General features: G+C 34.0%; 5 protein-coding genes across 5 annotated transcripts; 4 read left to right on the forward strand and 1 right to left on the reverse strand.

The window, feature by feature from the left end:
- Positions 1-159: 159 nt before the first annotated feature.
- Positions 160-3,513, forward strand: LOC107043296 (venom acid phosphatase Acph-1). Its single transcript, XM_015264729.1, has 5 exons — positions 160-410; positions 928-1,103; positions 1,161-1,413; positions 2,553-2,882; positions 2,945-3,513. Exons 1-5 carry the CDS (start codon positions 204-206, stop codon positions 3,104-3,106), a joined length of 1,128 nt encoding a protein of 375 aa, XP_015120215.1. The 5' UTR covers positions 160-203; the 3' UTR covers positions 3,107-3,513.
- A 4,393-nt stretch (positions 3,514-7,906) lies between these two features.
- On the forward strand, positions 7,907-11,618 carry LOC107043289 (flavin-containing monooxygenase FMO GS-OX-like 2). The gene is made up of 6 exons (XM_015264719.1): positions 7,907-8,188; positions 8,975-9,116; positions 9,416-9,727; positions 10,436-10,583; positions 10,662-10,936; positions 11,340-11,618. Exons 1-6 carry the CDS (start codon positions 7,980-7,982, stop codon positions 11,550-11,552), a joined length of 1,299 nt encoding a protein of 432 aa, XP_015120205.1. The 5' UTR covers positions 7,907-7,979; the 3' UTR covers positions 11,553-11,618.
- An 885-nt stretch (positions 11,619-12,503) lies between these two features.
- Positions 12,504-13,789, forward strand: LOC107043290 (tctex1 domain-containing protein 2). Its single transcript, XM_015264720.1, has 3 exons — positions 12,504-12,772; positions 12,894-13,027; positions 13,429-13,789. The coding sequence occupies exons 1-3, from the start codon at positions 12,606-12,608 to the stop codon at positions 13,608-13,610; spliced, it is 483 nt and encodes a 160-aa protein (XP_015120206.1). The 5' UTR covers positions 12,504-12,605; the 3' UTR covers positions 13,611-13,789.
- Positions 13,790-13,890: 101 nt separating this feature from the next.
- LOC107043304 lies at positions 13,891-15,752 on the forward strand. The gene is made up of 5 exons (XM_015264738.1): positions 13,891-14,067; positions 14,154-14,422; positions 14,562-14,735; positions 15,087-15,168; positions 15,492-15,752. Exons 1-5 carry the CDS (start codon positions 13,891-13,893, stop codon positions 15,750-15,752), a joined length of 963 nt encoding a protein of 320 aa, XP_015120224.1.
- A 634-nt stretch (positions 15,753-16,386) lies between these two features.
- LOC107043281 lies at positions 16,387-18,362 on the reverse strand. Its single transcript, XM_015264707.1, has 3 exons — positions 17,851-18,362; positions 16,896-17,346; positions 16,387-16,680 (listed from the first exon to the last, which is right to left on the reverse strand). The coding sequence occupies exons 1-3, from the start codon at positions 18,360-18,362 to the stop codon at positions 16,387-16,389; spliced, it is 1,257 nt and encodes a 418-aa protein (XP_015120193.1).
- Positions 18,363-19,602: the final 1,240 nt, after the last annotated feature.

Consider the following 19,602-nt stretch of genomic DNA (forward strand, 5'->3'; position numbering starts at 1 on the left):
AAAAATTGTTGAACTATAATTTTTGTGGGAAGAGATGCGTGTGCATCAGTGCGGGGCACGATTAATTGATAAGAAAACATCGTTATCACGATGGAAACTTGAGGCAACAGTTTTTCTCCGGTGGAATGATCAGCAGAAGCATTCGCCTGTCATCACAGATCCAATGATTATTGCACACTCATTCCACACTCGGTGACCGCAGCATGAAGTTTAATCGCAAGTGGCTGATATTTCACGTTAATATTTTGACTATTGTACATGTCTGCAGTGCAGAAATAAAATTAATTCAAGCAGTGTTTCGTCATGCAGATCGAAACCCTCAGAGTGGAAAGCTTGTGGATATGTACTATCCCTCTGATCCTGATAAATATGAGGATTGGGAGCCGGATGGACGATTGGAACTGAACAACGTAATTAAATAATCTCATTAGAAAATATATTTTCAAATTGTTTAGCGCAACCAGTTGATTTTAGATTTATCGAAAAAAAATTCATCAACTCATTTAATCACATAATAATCCGATAAAACACCCACTTTTTTGCATTTTTGGAATTTCTTCTCGCTGAAATATTGATATTCCTCTAATACTTGAAGAAAAAAACTGATTCAAAGTTCCCGCCGATATAAAATTTAAAAAAATCCATTTTCTAGTCGATTATCCCTTTCTGATTCTTTTTTCAATTCCTTTTCATAATAATAGTTCCTCTTCATTCGCTGTTGTAACTTGTGAATTAAGGAAAAAATATATGTATAATAAGAATAAGAATGAATAAAATGAAATCAATCTATCTAATTGAAAACGGAAATGGAAAAAAAATAAAATAAAACAGTGTAAATTAATTAATCAAGTAATTAATTAATTAAGTCAATCAATGGATCATTTTTTAATTGATTTTGCGTTCAACAATCACCTCTTTACGTTAAAGATGGGAAAATTGACTGCATATAATCTCGGAAAATTCTTCAGGAAGGATTACAATGATTTTTTTGGACCAAAATATAAGAATGATATCGTATACTTTCAATCGGCGGACATGATGAGATCAATTAATACAGCGCAATTGTTAGCTGCAGGACTATTCCCACCGGAGCCCTCACAAATGTAAGTTTTTCTCGCCAAATTCCTTCTCGATTTCACTCAATTTCCACCGAAATTCAGATGGAATCCGGATCTCCTCTGGACCCCAGTCCCAATTCGCGTGACTCATCTCCTGGAGGACTATCTGTTCTACTCTGCGTTAATGTGCGAGAATTACAAGATCGACAAATTGGAATCGGAAGCCGAGGTGCAGAGACTGCTGTCAGTCTTATCAGACATGCGGGGATTCCGAAATTATCTGAATCTTCACACCGGCGTTAATCACACGAGAAGCTTTCAAGGTTGGATGCTATACCATCAGTTCGCTGCCAAGGTTTGTTGACTGTGTCAACTCGCAGCAGCAGTTTTACAGGATATTTTCCAATTGTTTGAATTATTTGTTTTTCGTCACGCACGATAAAATTAAGTAAAAAACCGAGCGAATTCGTTAGAAAATTCTATTGAACTTTCTATTATTTTGGCCGATGAGTCTATCGGAATGTTTAATTAAAAATATTCTATAGCAATTATTGGAATTTCCTGGGCTCAAATTTTTTCAGTTTTTTTCATTCTACTTTTTTTCTTTTCATCAAGAAAATGAACAAAAAAAATTATTTTTTCATTTTTTCTATAGAATATTTTCTATTGAACATTTCAGTAAAATCGGTCAAAAACTAATAGAAAGTTCAATAGAATTCTGTCGAATTCGCTAGGTTTTTCTATTAAATTTTTCGAGAATGTTTTGAGAAAAAATCTAGAAAAAACCTAGAAAAAATCTAGAAAAAACTTAATAGCTGAAACAATACTTCAGGAGTGAAAATTAAAATGTTATTTCTCTCATTTTTAATAATTTTCATCATCAATCTGATGATTATTTTGAGAATGAGTTCATTGAAGACGAAATTGGACAATATATTGGATTTATATTGAAACTTCCATTATTTTTTGGCCGAGTCTATCGAAATGTTTAATTAAAAATATTCTATAGAAATTATAGCAATAAAAATTAAAATTTCCTCGGCTCAAATTTTCTGTTTTTTTCATTCTATTTTTTTTTTCATCAAGAAAATCAACAAAAAAAAATTCTGCCAAGGAAATTTCTGTAGAAACTATCTCAACAGAATAAATTGAACGGAAAAACCTATTTTTGTATTTTTTTTATGTAAGATTTTCTAGTGAACATTTCAATAAAATCGGCCAAAACCTAATAGAAAGTTCAACAGAATTGTCTGGCAAATTCGCTAGGTTTTTCTATTAATTTTTTCATGCGTGACGTCTTCTTCTTTTAATATTTTGAAATGTAAATGAAAATGTTGTTTCTCTCCTTTTAAATAATTTTTCCATCAATCTGATGATTATTTTGAGAATGAATCCATTGAAGACGAAATTTGCAGAAAATGTAAAGGACTAGAAAAAATCTAATGGAGATTTTGAGCCTCTGGATATTCTCACGAAATAGAATGGATTTTTCAGACAAGTGTTGGACGTGAGTTGGAGTCTTGGGCCAGAGAAATATTCCCAGAGGGTAAACTGAAGGATATCAGCGCTGTGGAGTACATTCTCCAGACTTACACAATGAGGATGAAACGACTGATGGGGGGCGTGTGGCTCAAAAAATTCTTCAATGCCTCCGAAAAAATAGTGAACAATGAAAAAACCCAAAAAGGATTTTTTTACGCTGGAAATGAAGTCCACGTGGCAGGAATATTAAATACTCTCGGGGTCTACGAGCCTCATGTTCCCGGCTATGCCAGCGCTGTGATATTCGAACTGCATGAGGTTGAAGGAGAATTTTATGTGAAGGTTTGTCAAATTTTCCTGAAATTTCAGAGGGAAAATATCGCGAATAATTTACATTATTTCAGATAATCTACAAAGATGGAGAAACTCCAGTCGATCTGCAAATCCCGGGCTGTGGAGTCTTCTGTCTCCTCTCAACGTTCAAATATCTTTTGAAGAATGTTACTCTGGAGAATTTCGAAGAGGACTGCGGAAAAATAACAGACTTTTGGATGACTTCTCTCTAAATACAGTGAGAAAAATATTACTATTAGGTTGAGACAATAATTTACAGGAAGATCTTGTGTGGAAATTTCGGGGATTCGCTTGCCTCAATTTACATTTCTCAGTTCGAATATCGGAACTCGGAATGATTGGATTATTTATTCTGTTTCTAGATTCTTGTCATATCTCGAGTTATAATAAATGACACTTGAAAAATATTAATTTAATAGGCAAATTTGTCTTTCAATTTTATCAACATAAACTCCAATCGAGTGGAAATAATTCCTGGATGTGGATATATCTTCTGTCCACTAACAAAATTTAGCAGGATTTTAGAAACTCTAGACTCCGAAATTTTAATGGAATCTGTAGATCAAACATCGGCCAAATGATAAATTATAAATAAAGTTAAATTACTCATAAATTTCAACTTATGATGTTATTCATTTTAATTTTAAATTTCAATTAATATTAATATTGACATTAATTTTATTAATTATTAAATTAAAAACCAATTAGGTATCCAATTTCGAATTATTCTATCAATCAATTGATAATTTTTATTTGATTCCCTCTAATCATCACAATTCGAGACCAATTAAATGTGAATAATCATTAAAAAAACATCATACATCGTTCTAGAATGTTTCAGAACAATCCAGACGAGTGCAAAATAACTCAATGACGTGCGGAAATAACGTCAAACTCCGAGATATTGAGAAATTAACAATTCACACATTGTTATTCGTTTTCCCACATAATTTCGCCACTCGTTCCATTTTATGCCATCCAACTCCAGTGGAATTCTCCTACGGTCGACCCTATCTTCCGGAATGTTGTGGAGCTGAGCAGAAGTGACTGAAACAATTCGCTCGGGCTATTTATTTTCTCCTCGAGAATTGCGCAATCCCGTGATAAGGAACAACAACTCTTTCATTCGATAATTGTAATCACTGACGAAAAAACATTTCCGCATTCACGTTGTTCCCCCAATGTTGTTTGCAGAGGAAAAACACATCTTGCTTACAATTGCTGGGGAGATGTGCAACACAAAGAGTTGCGGATAGTTTCCAATTCTAAAAATTCTTCAACTGAGAAAATTTCGCATGAAAATGAGATTAAGGGGAGACTACTGTGAGTTTTAAAAGTCATGGGTTATTGGAGTGAGACTTTTCATACGTTGAAGATCGATTAAATGGATCTGAAAATGAGTAATTAGTGGAAATTTTTTTTTTTTTTATTGTTCGTTTGCTCGAAAACGCTTAAAATGCTAAAAGCAGTCCAGGGCCTCCAATTTTTGAGCTACAAAAGATTTTTGTTTTCAAAATTTTCGGAAAAATGTGTGAAACAACAATTACAAGCCATTTTTTTGGAATTCGACTCCTACACAGCTGATTTCGTTGTTTTTTCATATAAAAAAATTCACTATTTGTGTAAAAAAAAACAAAAAAAGCATATTTAGCCACGTAAAAGGTGAATTTAAAAAAAATACCTCGTAATTGTTATTCCACATACTTTTGCGAAAATTTTGAGAAAAAAAATCATTCGTAGCTCAAAAATTGGAGGCCCTGGACTGTTTTTGGAATTTTAAGCGTTTTCGGGTAAACGAACAATGAAAAAAATTTTTTTTTGCACTAATTATTCGTTTTCATATTTGTATAATCGATTTCCAACGTATGAAAAGTCTCACTCGAATGACCCACGACTTTTAAAACTCAGTAGCCTCCCCTTAAATAAAAAATGAGGAACTGCTGGCTTTTGAAAACAGAATTTAATTACCTCGAAGGAAAATAAAATGATCCTGCATTGCCTACTGAAAATTCATGTGACCCAGTTTACTTTTATCATTGGCGAAATGAAGGTTTCGATTGCTCTCCAAGATCGCAGCCTCGTAAATTGTGACAACTCGTCGATTCAATTTCCGGAGTAAATAAAACTCAATGACGATAATCAGAGAATTCAATTGTCTTCGCAACGAGATTGAAAATTTTCTCTCCCTCTGAACTCTGAACTCAGCGAGGCGTTTACTGTCACACGTACAACTTGATTGTTTTCAAAATTTCGCAAGGCAATGAAACAGATGAAAATCAGATAAAAATATTAATGAATCAATTAGTTGGTAATTTATTAACTAATACGGGGCTGGAGTCAACTCACGGAAACCAGAATCTGACGTAAACCGGGAGTCTGGGCTATAATCTGTCGTTCCCCCGGTGAATAGAATTTTTTTTTCGTTTTAACTCTCAAGCCTCTGGGCTGGTTGATGCAATACTGCAAGTGGTTTACGAGGTTCGTAGAGGCCCTCGAGACCATCTGGGATTTCCGGAGGTCTCTCAATCGAAAATCGAAAACAAAATGCAAACGTCAAAATAATAAATTTTCAATCGAAATAATTTTATAATCGAGTCTTCATGATTTTTTAAATGATTGCTAATTGTGATTTATTCGTTAATTGATTAATTCATGAAAAATATTCATAAATCAATTTATCAACTAAAAAATATGTCGTGTAGTCTTTCCCTCGGCGCGATCTTTGATCCCTAATCTTGAACTCGTCCAAAACATGTCTAATCTCTCACAATTTCACGATTTTTTGAAACGAGATCGAATGGCGAAATGTGATAATATTCCCTGAGCTGAAGCCTCATCTGCTCTCTCCGAACTAAACCCTAAAACCTCCGGATTTATCCCGACAAGACTGGAATTAAATTCCCAAAACGTCATGAATTGATTGATCGCCCCAAAAAATTTTAATTTCCACGAGAAAACTCGACGCAAATTCCTCCGTAAAAATTATTACACCTCGACTAGGGTCCGGCCGTATTTTATGGGCTATCAGGCCCAATTATCCACTTCAAATCACCGGTAATCATCCAAGTACTTCACGTGATCATAATTGCAGCTTGTCCCCTGGAATGCTATTCGCTGAATGGAGAAAATAATCTGCGAAAATGGGGCCAACCGTTCACTTTCGTTTCATCTACTCTCAACTTCATGGGAAAAAATAAATAAATAAAGAAAATGGAAAATAAATGAATACACTAATAATAGTAACAATAATCAACAATTATTTTCACTTTCATTTCATCTAGTCTCAACTTCGTGGGAAAAAAAATTAATTATTTAATTAAAAAATGATAAATTAAAAAATAAATCAATATGTTAGTAATAGTAGCAATAATCATTAATTATTTTCATTTTCGTTTCATCTAGTCTCAACTTGGGAAACGTGGGAAAAAATAAATAAATTGATTAATAAAAAAATAAATGAATATGCTAATAATAGCAGAAATAATCAACAATTATCATAAACGAGGAGTAAACAATTGGGCTATCTCTGTCATTCATTCATTGAAGTGGGCAAAATACATTTTGATAGAATTAAAATACTGATTTTATTGCGCATTTTCAAAATACTCAGTGAAATAGATCGATATATTATTACATTTCTATAAAACTTCTTTTTTGAGATTTTTTCTGTTGAAATTAAACTTGAAGGGCTGAACTGTCTATTTCTGTTATTTTATCCTTTATAAGAGACAATGAAAAATAAATTACAATAATATATAGAAATTATTCCAACAGAATAATTTGTAAAAAAACAATCTATTGATGATTGAGCCTTGAACATTAAAAAAAATCCAATAGATTTTCCTGACTCTAAATCAACATTTTTCAACTGTGAAACTTTGAAATTGCACTTTTAATTCGTTATTTCCTTGATGTTACAAAATTTTTTTTTGTGTTACATCTGCACATGCCTCTCTCCTCCTTCTCAGAATAGCCATAATTTAACAAGGTCAAATAATTATAACAAAGTTGCCTTACGCCTCACCCTCCAGTGAACAATAACACAAAGGCAAGCAGATCTTGCCAAAAGCCAACGCGGGCAGAAATATTCAGTAAAAATTACAGAACTCACTTCGCTCACCGATTACGGAATCGACTCAGAAAATTTAAGAGAGACGATATCGTAATTTTTCACAGGAGATTCAGCTAAAGATTACGGAACACTCTGGAAAAATTCCGTGATTTTAGGTAAAAATTACGGAGCTTTCGGGAAAAATTCCGTAATTTTAGGTAAAAATTACGTGACAATTCCGTAAAATTTTCTGCAACCACAATCCGCTCCGAAATTACGGAGACGATACGTCATTTTTATTGAATATTTCTCGCCGTGAACGCGGCTATCTGCACCGTTTTGAAACATTCTTAAGAACATTCGCAAATAATTTAAGAAAATTTTTACAAATGACATGTCACGTTCGTGCTGAAAGATCCGTCTCCGACGCTCCATCCTCCGCTGATGGTGCGGTTCCATCCGCATTGAAACCGCACTTTATATTCACTAATTCGTGAAGCGCGTAAAATAGCATTCAGGCAAATCTCGCGGATGGAAATTGCTGATGAAACCGAGCCCACGGGGGCCCTCAGAACCCATGAAACCCGACGGGATATTGCATAGTACTCGATTGAATCATGTTCAGCAAAGTTTATTTGCGATGAAAAGAGCGGCGAAGGCACTGCGATAGGGCCTGCCCACTCAGTCTGCATTCAAACGCTGTCCGAGTCACATCGAAACTCGATTTGCCCAGCAAGTGGTCCATTACTTCGACCAATAAACATTGCAATCATCACATTAATTTCGTTTCCCGTCATAACATCAAGTTCCCTGATAATTATTCTCTTTAAAGTATTTTAAACCAAAATACATAAATCAATTGGATAAAACGGAATAGAAAAATAACGAATCATCAAAGGAAAATACTCAAAGAAATAAATAACGGGAATTCAAATACTGGAGTAAAATTAAGAGACTAGAAAATCGATTAATAAATCACTAATAAATCGACTAATAAATCGATTTGTTTAAGTTAATTGGAATAAATTGGAAAAATGCCGAGCAGTAAGACAAGGGTAGCAATCGTCGGAGGTGGGGTTGCTGGACTCGTCGTGGCCAGACACATCTCATCCAGACCACAGGAGTTCGATCTGACTCTGTTCGAACAAACCGATGGCGTTGGTGGCACCTGGGTCTACACCGACGCCACCGAGCTCGACAAAAATGGGCTCGAGGTGCACAGCAGCATGTACAAAAATTTGCGGTAAATATCCCGCGATTTTAAACGATTTCTCAGAGTTAGTAAAATTGTTAATGAAGTGGTGGAACAAGATGGAGCAGTTTAGCATAAATTCGTGGTCGGTTTTTTGTGAATATCTTGAAATCTAAGGGGAATAGGATGATTTATGTGAAATACTTTTTTGTAGCACTTAAAATTCTACAGAAAAAAGGTCGTTATGAAAATTTTGCTGTCTCCGTAAGATTTGGAGATATTCATGCGCGAATGGGAGCAGACTATGATAATGTGGGCAGGGAGCCCTATCGATTTTAAATTTCTGAAATATTACAGGGATCTGCCCCTTGCATTAATAAAGGTTCAAAATATACTGATCAAATTTTGGAAATAGTATAATATTAATAATTTAATTTTTTCGATTAATGATGAATTCAATATTTTATAGTATGAAAATGGAAATTTACCATTAAGTAATAATTCTAATTGATTGAAAGGGGATTTTCTATTGGGCAATTAATAAATTATTGGCTAATAAAATAGTTGAAAATTTCAATATTTAAATTGATTTAAAAATTTAAGAGTGATGTTAATTAATTGACGACTACAATATTACACGGTAATTACATTTTTCGGATTTGGCTATCCCTGAATGTGGAATTGAGTGTACACTAGCTGGAATATAAATTTATGATAAACCGGGTGACACTTGAGATACACTGGTGACCGGTGATCAGATATTGTAGGCTGAAACTTGAGTAAAAATCGTTGAGAGGAGATTTGAAAACGGTAATTAGTGATTTCGGGGTTTTTCAGAACGAATTTACCAAAAGAGATCATGCAGATACCAGATTTCCCGTTTCGGGAGGAGGATGGGCCTTCGTTTGTCCACCATAGTGTTATCAGGCAGTATTTAGAGGACTACACGCAGCATTTCAATCTTTATCCTCACATAAAGGTGCGCAGATGAGAATAAAACGTGTTTTCAAAAATGCGTTTTCCGCAAAAAAATCATTTTGGTAATATCTCGACAACGAGCGAATTTAGAGAAAAATGTCGTAAAAGATTTTTTGTAGGAAATTCAATTCTCTGCAAAAAATATTTAATGACATTTTTCGCTAAATCCAATGGTTTTCGAGATATTCGCAAAATAAGAGAAATGAAAAAAATTGAAAAACAATGTTTTCAGTTTTGCATTATTCATTCGATTAGCGAACATTGAAAAAATAGATCATTGACATTTTCCGATGCTGACAGTTCAACACTCTGGTGACACGCGTTGAGCCATCGACGTCACTGGGCGGTCAGACAATCTACATGATCACTTATGAGGATCTTATCAGCAAAGTTCAATACACCAAGACCTTTGACGTTGTCGTATTATGCAATGGGCATTACACCGTTGGTGCTGTACCTAGGATCAAGGGGAGTGATACATTTCCCGGGAATTGTATTCACAGCCATCAGTACAGAATTCCGGAGAAATATGCCGGAAGAAAAGTCTGCATACTTGGGGCCTCGTGGTCGGGGATCGACATCGCTATTGAGGTCTCCAAACACGCGAGTAAGGTAATTAAAGCCTGATTTCGCGCATCATTTCCTTCTGTCATGTATAATGCATTATTTATTCCATTTTATTAAATTGAATAAGATTTCTTTTCAATTAATTTTGCCAGATTTTCAACTCAGTTGGATGTTATCATCATCATTATTTTTATTATTCCTTTCTTCTATACAACCGATTGTCTTTTTTACAGTTCTATCTCTCCCCTCAGCTTTTCAATAAAATGTTAATAGAAAAATTTTATTTACACATACTTGAATGAATTTGGAACATCACATTTGAGGAAACCGTCAGAAAGCTCACTTTCAGGGAAATTCATGAAAAATTCGAAATTTTCAACAATCATCATAAAAATCAAATCAACCAATACAGCTATCGTAATCATCTTTTAACTTCGACTTAATGGCATTAAAACAAACATTTTAAGCTACGATTGAATTCATTTGAAGCATGATATTAAAAGATACCCCCGGAATTCTGATTCTCAAAAAATACAAAATTTTTGCAAATTTTCAAATAAATCAAAATAACGATTATTGCTATCGCCTTCATCTTCGCACTCGATCAAAAGGGCATCCAAACAAATTTTTTAATCCATCAATCAATCAATTCAGAACATTTCTTTAGTTATCGCGAGACAACCGATTTTCGAAAAAATTCGAAAATTAAAAAAATGATGGATGAATTATTAAATATTTATTTATCCTATCAAGATCTACTTGAGCCACAACCAAGAGAGTTTGGATGCAGTGATGCCGGCCAATGTCGAGCAGAGGCCAGGGATTGCCTCGATCGACGGTAACACCTTCATTTTCAACGATGGAACGACCGCGGATGTCGATGACTTCATCTACTGCACTGGTGAATAAAAAATAATAAAAAATATTCCTCCGTAAACAGTTCCGCGCAGGAAACACGAATGTTTTGCTAAACTTTCAGGCTACAAATTCACGTACCCATTCCTGTCCGACAAAATCGAACTTCTGACTGAGGAGAATCACGTGGAGCCCATCTACAAGCACCTGATCCACACAGAAATGCCGAATTTATTCTTCATGGGACTCCCCGGAATCGTCATTCCCTTCCCAATGTTCCATATTCAGGCCCAGTACATCCTGAAGATCCTGCAGGGTCATCTCAAACTCCCCTCGCCAGAGGAAATGCGGATGGATTTCATGCGGGAGAAACAGATGCTCTTGGATCAAGGAATTCCAGTAAATAATTAACTCCTACCCGAATTTTCGAACAATATCTCCGAATCTAAGAGAAATAGCAAAATTTTCGTTATGAACTTTTTTGTAGCTCCTGATTCGCTCTACAAAAAAGGTTATTATAAAAATTTCGCTATCTCCCTTAGATTCGGAGATATTTTTGACAGCAGACCAACAGCCAAAATCTACTTGAACCGTTTTACCACTTGGCCACTAAATTTTTTTTATTGCTGTTCAATTTTCGAATTATTTACAAGAGAACGTTTTTAGCTGAAGCAAAAATACTTTTTCTGATTTTGTGATCGTTTTTTTTCGTTTAATTTGTTCATTTAGACGCGACATATTAACAAAATAATGAAATGAATTGATCGAATGATTTTTTTCTCCGTTCAATTTGTTAATTTAGGTTCGACATATCAATAAAATGAAAGATCGACAATGGTCATACTACGACGAGATAGCAACAGCAGCGAACGTCCCATCGTTTCCTCCAGTAGTTAAAAAAATCTACGACCACGCGAATCAGATGCGAGAGCTGAACTTCACGACGTACAAGAACTATCAATACAAAATCCTCGATAAGGAAAACTTCAGTTTCTGTTACTGTAAAATTTGTTAGGGTCTAACCCGCAATGATAACGAAATAATTATTGCAATAATCGCTAGTTGTAATTCTTGACTAATAAATTAATTAAATGAAGCAATGAAAATGGAGTTATTCATTCTACTAACAATTTTTTGAAAACCTTCTTCATGAATTTCGCGATTGAAGAGTTTAAAGGACTCGAATTTTGAAGATTAAAATCTGAAATAAATTCTAAATGAATGTTAATACCAATAGAAACATTCTGGTTGAGTCTGCGCTCAATCGCCAGTCTATTATCGTCAAGTTTTACGAGAAAATAAAATTTTCCACGTTAAAAAATAGATTGAAGTCTAGAGAAAATCGTTAAAAAATCATAAAAAATAAATAAAAAGTACATATCCAATCCAAAAATTATCGTCAGTGTCAAAATTTTGTAATAAACAATTTATAACCACAAAAATTATCAAAAATGAAAAAAAAACGCACAATGCGCCGGTTTCAGATTCTTTTTTTTTGTTTCAAATTGCATTAAAAAAATGTTGACGCAAAATAAAGGGAAATACACGTCTTCTCCCAGTTTTGCACCATCAGAATGAAGATGTTTTTTTCTTTTTTTTACTCGAAAAAAGTAATTTTTTTATGCGCAACATCTTTTTCTAGAAAATGGAAGTAGAGTTGAAAACCAGAGTTGTGACAACATTGTCCAGTGGGGTCTAGGAGTCTCCCCTGGTGGGAAAATCATCCTTAGAATCATCTGCACTATATTTCGAGACCCGCTCCTGCACTCGGGCCCCAAAAAAACATTCACATCTTAAAATTACCAGCGTTCACATATCAAAAAATTATCAACGATGAATAATTTTTTTTTTCTCGTTTTTAAAGTGTATCCTTGCTCGTTACACTCAACGACTCAACTGGAGTTCATTCCTACTCCTTAAATCCCCTCGTGGCGCGAAAAACCCGCGCATGCGCAGTGCGCAACTCCCTTAGCAACAGTCGATTTGACAACAAATAACACCTCTCACTCATGCCCCCTTGTTTACAACTCATTTTATTATTTAATTTGTCTGATTTATCGAGTGGAAAATGTCTGAGAGTGATGACCACGAGGTCACGACCACCGATACGAAGAGAAATCCATCGGTGGCGTCACTGGAGCAAAACAAATCCAACGTAAACATTGAGCCGCTCGACGATGTCGAGGCAGACTCCTCACAGGCGGTTTATCAAATTCGTCCACAACTGTCTGACAAGTGAGATAATTGCTCGATACTTTAGCCAATTGATTGTGGAAAAGACCTGTTGTTTTATTTCTTGAGATGTTTTTTTTTCATCTGCTGAGGAGAGAACTTTTAACCTTAAATTTCCCTGCAGATTCAAACCTCAGCTGGTGAAGGAACTGATTGACGATATCCTGCATGATCATTTGGCTGCCAAGAAGTACTCTATCGAGGAGGCCAACAAGTTGAGCAGGACAATTGCTGATTCCATTAGAATTAAAGTGAAAGGTTTGGGAAATTACCTTTTTTTTCGATTATTCGCAGCTCTAAAATCGATTTCTTTTAATTAAAAAAAATTATTCGAGACGTTGGTAATACTTGGAAATTATTTTTAGAGTTGAAAATACTTTTTTTCGTCATTCTGGGGCATTACCGATTTTTAAAAAAGGTTTTTCACGTTATTTTATGAATTATATAATATATTTTGGGAATATCTCGGAAACTGCTGGGTTTAGAGAAAAATATCACTAAAGCTTTTTTGTAGCTAATGAAATGTCCAACGAAAAGTGTCTTATGACATTTTCCTCTGTAATTGATCATTAGCGAGATAATCCTAGTAGAATTATGATAACGTAATGGGGAGAGTGGAGAAATGATTCTAAATTCTATGGTAACTGTTGTAATTCCAGAACTCCATTATCGACAGTACAAATACGTAGTGAATGTCATTCTGGGGGAGTCGAGAGGCGCAGGAATGAAGATGGGGACGAGATGCATATGGGACGCAGAGGCCGACAGCTACGCTCACGGGAGTTTCAAAAACGAGACGATCTTCTGTGTGGCCTGTGTCTACGCTGTTTTCTACTACTAAAAATTTTTATTAACGAGTCTCATCACTTCTTTATGAAGAGAACACTAGTATTAATTGACGAAGTTGCTAAGTGCAGTACTGAGACCATGAGATCGATTCTAGCTCATCTCTAAAGACGATTATCAATAATATAATATAATTAATTTAATATATGAATGAATGAGAGTTAATTTGATAAATAAAAAGAATAGCAATTGAAGCGTTTTTGCTGAAGTTTTGCGTCACTCATTTGTTTTACACGTCATTAATGAAAAATAATTGAAAATAAAATAATTGGAAAATGGAGGAAGCTGGGGAAATATCGACGAATGATCTAGAAATTATTGACTCCCACAAAAGTATTATCGAGAGAGACTCAAGGGAGATCTCTGGTGGATGGAGGATCATCACCATGTTCCTTCACTTCATGTCTGCAGGCTCTGGATACGCCTGCTCAACACTATTCTACATTTTCTGGGTGAAAACTCTCAAAAAAATTCAAATTATCCTGCGAAAAAATTATTTTAATCCGTGAAAAATATTTGAGTTTGTTCCCCTGAATAGAAAGACATTTTTGGGATGAACTGCCCCATCTGGGCGAGCCTGGAGCCTCCGATACACGTCAGATTGCTCAGGGAGATGGGGACTGAGTTGGTTGAAGAAGAGGGGCCCGAATTCGTCACTGACGACTGGAGGAAAAAATTAATAATCGAGTTTAAACATGATTTACACTGCAATTTCTTCTTCTACACTAACTTGTGCTCGTGTTCCTTTGGGGTTGTGTGGCTCATGCTGTTTTGGAGGTGTGGAAAGGGCGGATATGACACGAGAGTGCAAGTATTTTCCTTAGAATTTCAATTTCATGGGCAAATTATTTCGGTGAAATGAAGAAAAGTGTCGAAATATCATTTTTGTAGTTGAGAAAAATTCTCTGGAGAAGTCACTGGATCATTAGTAAAAATATATTTGCAGGTTTACAGCCCCTTGGAGGATTGTTCCGCCCGCTTTACTATTTCACATAATTTTTTCGCCAATTGTCATCGGCGTTGTTCATGATTTCTCGTATGGCTACTGGAGTTTTACGAAGAACTTGAAAACAGTTGCGTCATCGTACATGAATACAACAGAAATGTCAAGATTTGAGAAGTAAACTTTATCTTCAGTCAGGAGATGATGGGGTAAAATGGACACTTTTTACTTTTTTTAAAATACTAATGACTTACTGAATTGTTTTAGAAATGGAATCATTTTTTTTTTCAATAAAAAGTACAATTCTTCTTCCTTGTGATGAGCCTAGACTGGGATCAATTGATAAATTTATTTGAGTTATGAATATAAAAAAAAAGTCAAGTGTCCATTTTAACCCATTCTCCACTACTCAAAATTCCCTTCCACTTGAAAATAAATATTCTTTCAATCAGAAAAAACTTCAATTCAAGTCCAATTTTTTGTCATAAATGAGAGAAAAATTTACTGATTTTTTTTATCGCCTTGCAGACACTGTGAGATAGTCTCGTATTATCTGGAGGTCTACGCTATCAACAGATATAATATTTGTTACGTTTACACAGCAATTCAGGTACTAAAAACATATAATCATCGTATCATTGTTTTTCAAAATTTTGTTTCCCATTTTTATTTGAAAAAATCAAGATTTCCACAATTCTTTTGATATCTCTGTTTAAATCTATTCAAAAAACTAATATTAAAAAAATATTTATTTTTGTCGTAAATATTTATGAAATAAAACTAAATTTAAAAAATCTATGACAAAAATATTAAAATATTTAATAAGTAAAATAAATATGTAGTAAATACTTTTTTACAAAATATTTACGACCTTATTCTGCAAATTTCCTCAGTCTCATCTTTATTAATCTCCTGAATAAAATAATTATCTAGGTATTTTCGTGGATAATGGCCTGGAGTTGGCTTTCAATCCTCGGTGTTCTCTCCCTGCGTGTGATAACAGCCACAGATTTTCGTTTGCTCATCACTACAGTGTACAAAATTCCTAAGAAATCTTCACGAGAACGAAGATCCACAGCTGAGAAGAACGAGACTCAGGAGCCACCAGTGGTGAAGAATAGAATGAAGAAAATAGTCTTCGCGATTCCAGAACGAGACCCCAATCAATCGAATCGACCGTCACTTGTAATTTGAGATTAATTAAGAAGATCCATGTATTATTGAGTTAATGCATGATTAATTTAATTAATTTAATTTATAATTTAACTTGCAATTAAATAAAAATACGAAAACAATATTTTCCGTTTATGAAAATAACGTTTTCTTCATTTCAAGTGAATAATTGACGGGTAATTCGTGATTTATGATGATTTATGTGTGATAACTTCATATTTTCAATTTCTTCTTTCAAGATCTCGTGTTTCTCTGCAGAATCCACCAAAAATTTGAACAGCTTTGGATTCACAAGGAGAAAAGCTGTTTGATACAGTTTCAAAAATTTTTTTCTCAATGAATTCTTCTTTCGCCTTCGTTCAACCACGAGTCCTTTGAAGTTTCTGTTTGAATCTATTCATTAGAAAAATATTTGCGATATCTTGACGAGAACAAAGACCCACAGTTGAGATGAACGAGACCACAATCAATGGAATCGATCGTCACTCGTAATTTGAGAATATTTAAGAAGATCGATGTATTATTGTGTTAATGCTTGATTAATAATCCCACATTCGTAATTTAATTTGTAATTGAATAAAAATACAAAAACAATATTTTCCGTTTATGAAAATAACGTTTTTTCTTCATTCCAAATGAATAATTGACGGGTAATTCATGATTTATAATGATTTATGTGTGATAACTTCACATTTGCAATTTCTTCTTTCAAGATCTCGTGTTCTTCTGCAGAATCCCACAAAAATGTCAACAGCTTTGGATTCACAAGGAGAAAAGCTGTTTGATACAATTTCGAAAATTTCTTTCTCAAGGAATCCTTCTTTCTCCTCCGTTCAACCACGAGCATTCTGCCCCTGTCAGTAATTCCCGCTATTTCCTTCAATTTTGACGAACATTTATCAATTTCGAGAGACAATCCACGAGAGGTTTCTTTCACGTGAGCTAAAGTCTGAAAGAGAAACCGAAAATTCAAGTTATTCACTTTCATCATCAACTTACAATTGTTACGTAAATATCTTCCAAAATAATGGGTCTACGAAAAAATATCACAAGACCTTTTTTGTGGGAAATTTAATTCTCCACAGAAAAGTTTCTATAATATTTTTTTGTGAATTTGATAGTTCTCGAGATATTCGCGGAATAGTAACGACGAATTTTATTTACTGGTGCCATCGTCAAAATCTGCTTTCGAATGCTCCCGACTTCTTCCTCGCGTTCATCGAGCCTCTCCCCCAGGCTGTTCTTCGTAGCTGACAGATTCGTGTAGAGATTGACAGTTCTCCCCTCCCCATAATCATTCAACCGATCGCATTCACTAGTAATTCGCTCTAATAAATTCTTGAGCTTGAAGAACTTGACCCTGATTTTTACGAGATTTCTTATCCTCCGCTCCTGTCTCCTCATCAAGAAATGGATTTTCTTCGGGGAGAATCTCCCTTCTAGACACTCAGACACTTCTGACTGTTGCGAGAGGAATTGCTGTTTAATTTCCTCGAAGATGACTAATTTATCCTGATAATTCTCCCCTAATTCCCTCAATTCATTTCGACAATGACGTTCTGCGATTTGCGTGTCTGATTGCATTGCTTTGAAGGTATCCAAAGTCTCTTCATACCTGGGAAATAATTATTATTGAAATCTATTTCATTCAACGTCTGCTAATTCAGTAAAAACCCACGAATTCGGAATTTTCGAGAACGAAGGAAACTTTCCCTTCAGTTTTTCGTGAATATCTTCAAAACTGTGAGGTTTAGAGAAAAATGTCATAAAAGCTTTTTTACAGAGAATTAAATTTCACGTAAAAATGTTTTATGACTTTTTTTTCTAAATTCACTCGTTCCAGAGATATTCGCAAGATAATGGGGGAAAAATTGTTTGTGACTCGGTTTCAAGCATTCAGGGATTTCAGTTCAGTTTTTCGTGAATATCTTCAAAACCGTGAGGTTTAGAGAAAAATTTTATAGAAACTTTTTTGCAGAGAAATAAATTTCACGTAAAAATGTTTTATAACTTTTTTTTCTAAATCCACTCGTTCCAGAGATATTCGTAGAATAATCGTGAAAAAATTGTTTTTTCACTCGTTTTCAAGGGTTCAGGGATTTTTGACTTTAGGAATTACTTTTTGTCATCGTAAATCGATGCGCCCGAGGGTTTCTCAAAGTAACTCATGATCTTGTATCTTCCCAGGAAGTCCCTGCACTTTTTGTGCAGCAAATTGTTCTTCAGCTTCAGGGATTTCCGTTCCTCCCATAATTCTTTCAGTTGAGAAATTGTGTACAGTCTAGCTTCGATGAGAGACAGTTGTCTGTTGTCTTCCTCTTTCCGTAGAGTCGTTAATAATTCTTCTGAGAAGGGTTTCAATTCTAGATCGATATCTGAATAAAAATCGAACTTATCTGAAAATTCCTCTTCGCATTCTGTTGCTAGAGATTTTTCTGATGACGATGATAAGACAGAAATTCCTTCTTCTTCTCCATCTGAAGTGTATTCTTCGCCCTTTGCATTCTCTTCTTCACCGTAAAAGTAAGGGTCAGAGGATTTATTGAGAAGAAATTTCTCGAGGGAAATTTCATCATCGAAATTCTGGAATTTAGGGAGTTTTTGCTCATCTTCTTCCGAGTCTGAGGACATAGCTGCGATAATAATAATTTTTTGAGGTCCTGAGCAATAGAATTGAGGGTATTTAAAGGTGATTACCCTCTGGTGAATATTCCATCGGTAATTATGGAGAGGAGAGATGATCAAACGTCGAAACACATTTGGGTTTACGATGAATTCATGTCAAATCCCATTTATTTTTGGTTAATCGTTCGATTTTTAAACAATTTTTTAGATTGATTGATTAAATTACTCTTTAGACTAGTCTATGAACATTTAAATACGACAAATAAAATACATTTGCATAATTTAGACTCAAACAGGTTAAAAGTATATTTTAAAAAAAATCTAAAACACGAAATAAAATGATTAATCCTCAAAAAATAAAATGCTCATTAAAATAATGATTAAGATACTCTTCAGACTAGTCTATGAGCATTTAAATACGACAAATAAAATACATTTGCATAATTTAGACTCAAACAGGTTAAAACTATATTTTTAAAAAAATCTAAAACACGAAATAAAATGATTAATCCTCAAAAAATAAAATGCTCATTAAAATAATGATTAAGATACTCTTCAGACTAGTCTATGAGCATTTAAATACGACAAATAAAATACATTTGCATAATTTAGACTCAAACAGGTTAAAACTATATTTTTAAAAAAATCTAAAACACGAAATAAAATGATTAATCCTCAAAAAATAAAATGCTCATTAAAATAATGATTAAGATACTCTTCAGACTAGTCTATGAGCATTTAAATACGACAAATAAAATACATTTGCATAATTTAGACTCAAACAGGTTAAAACTATATTTTTAAAAAAATCTAAAACACGAAATAAAATGATTAATCCTCAAAAAATAAAATGCTCATTAAAATAATGATTAAGATACTCTTCAGACTAGTCTATGAGCATTTAAATACGACAAATAAAATACATTTGCATAATTTAGACTCAAACAGGTTAAAACTATATTTTTAAAAAAATCTAAAACACGAAATAAAATGATTAATCCTCAAAAAATAAAATGCTCATTAAAATAATGATTAAGATACTCTTCAGACTAGTCTATGAGCATTTAAATACGACAAATAAAATACATTTGCATAATTTAGACTCAAACAGGTTAAAACTATATTTTTAAAAAAATCTAAAACACGAAATAAAATGATTAATCCTCAAAAAATAAAATAATTATGAAAATACTCTTCAAATTAGTCTATGAACATTTAAACACGACAAATAAAATACATTTGCATA

Source organism: Diachasma alloeum, unplaced genomic scaffold (assembly GCF_001412515.2).
Source record: "Diachasma alloeum isolate Michigan unplaced genomic scaffold, Dall2.0 Dall_scaffold_00558, whole genome shotgun sequence".
Taxonomy (NCBI): Eukaryota; Metazoa; Arthropoda; class Insecta; order Hymenoptera; family Braconidae; genus Diachasma; species Diachasma alloeum.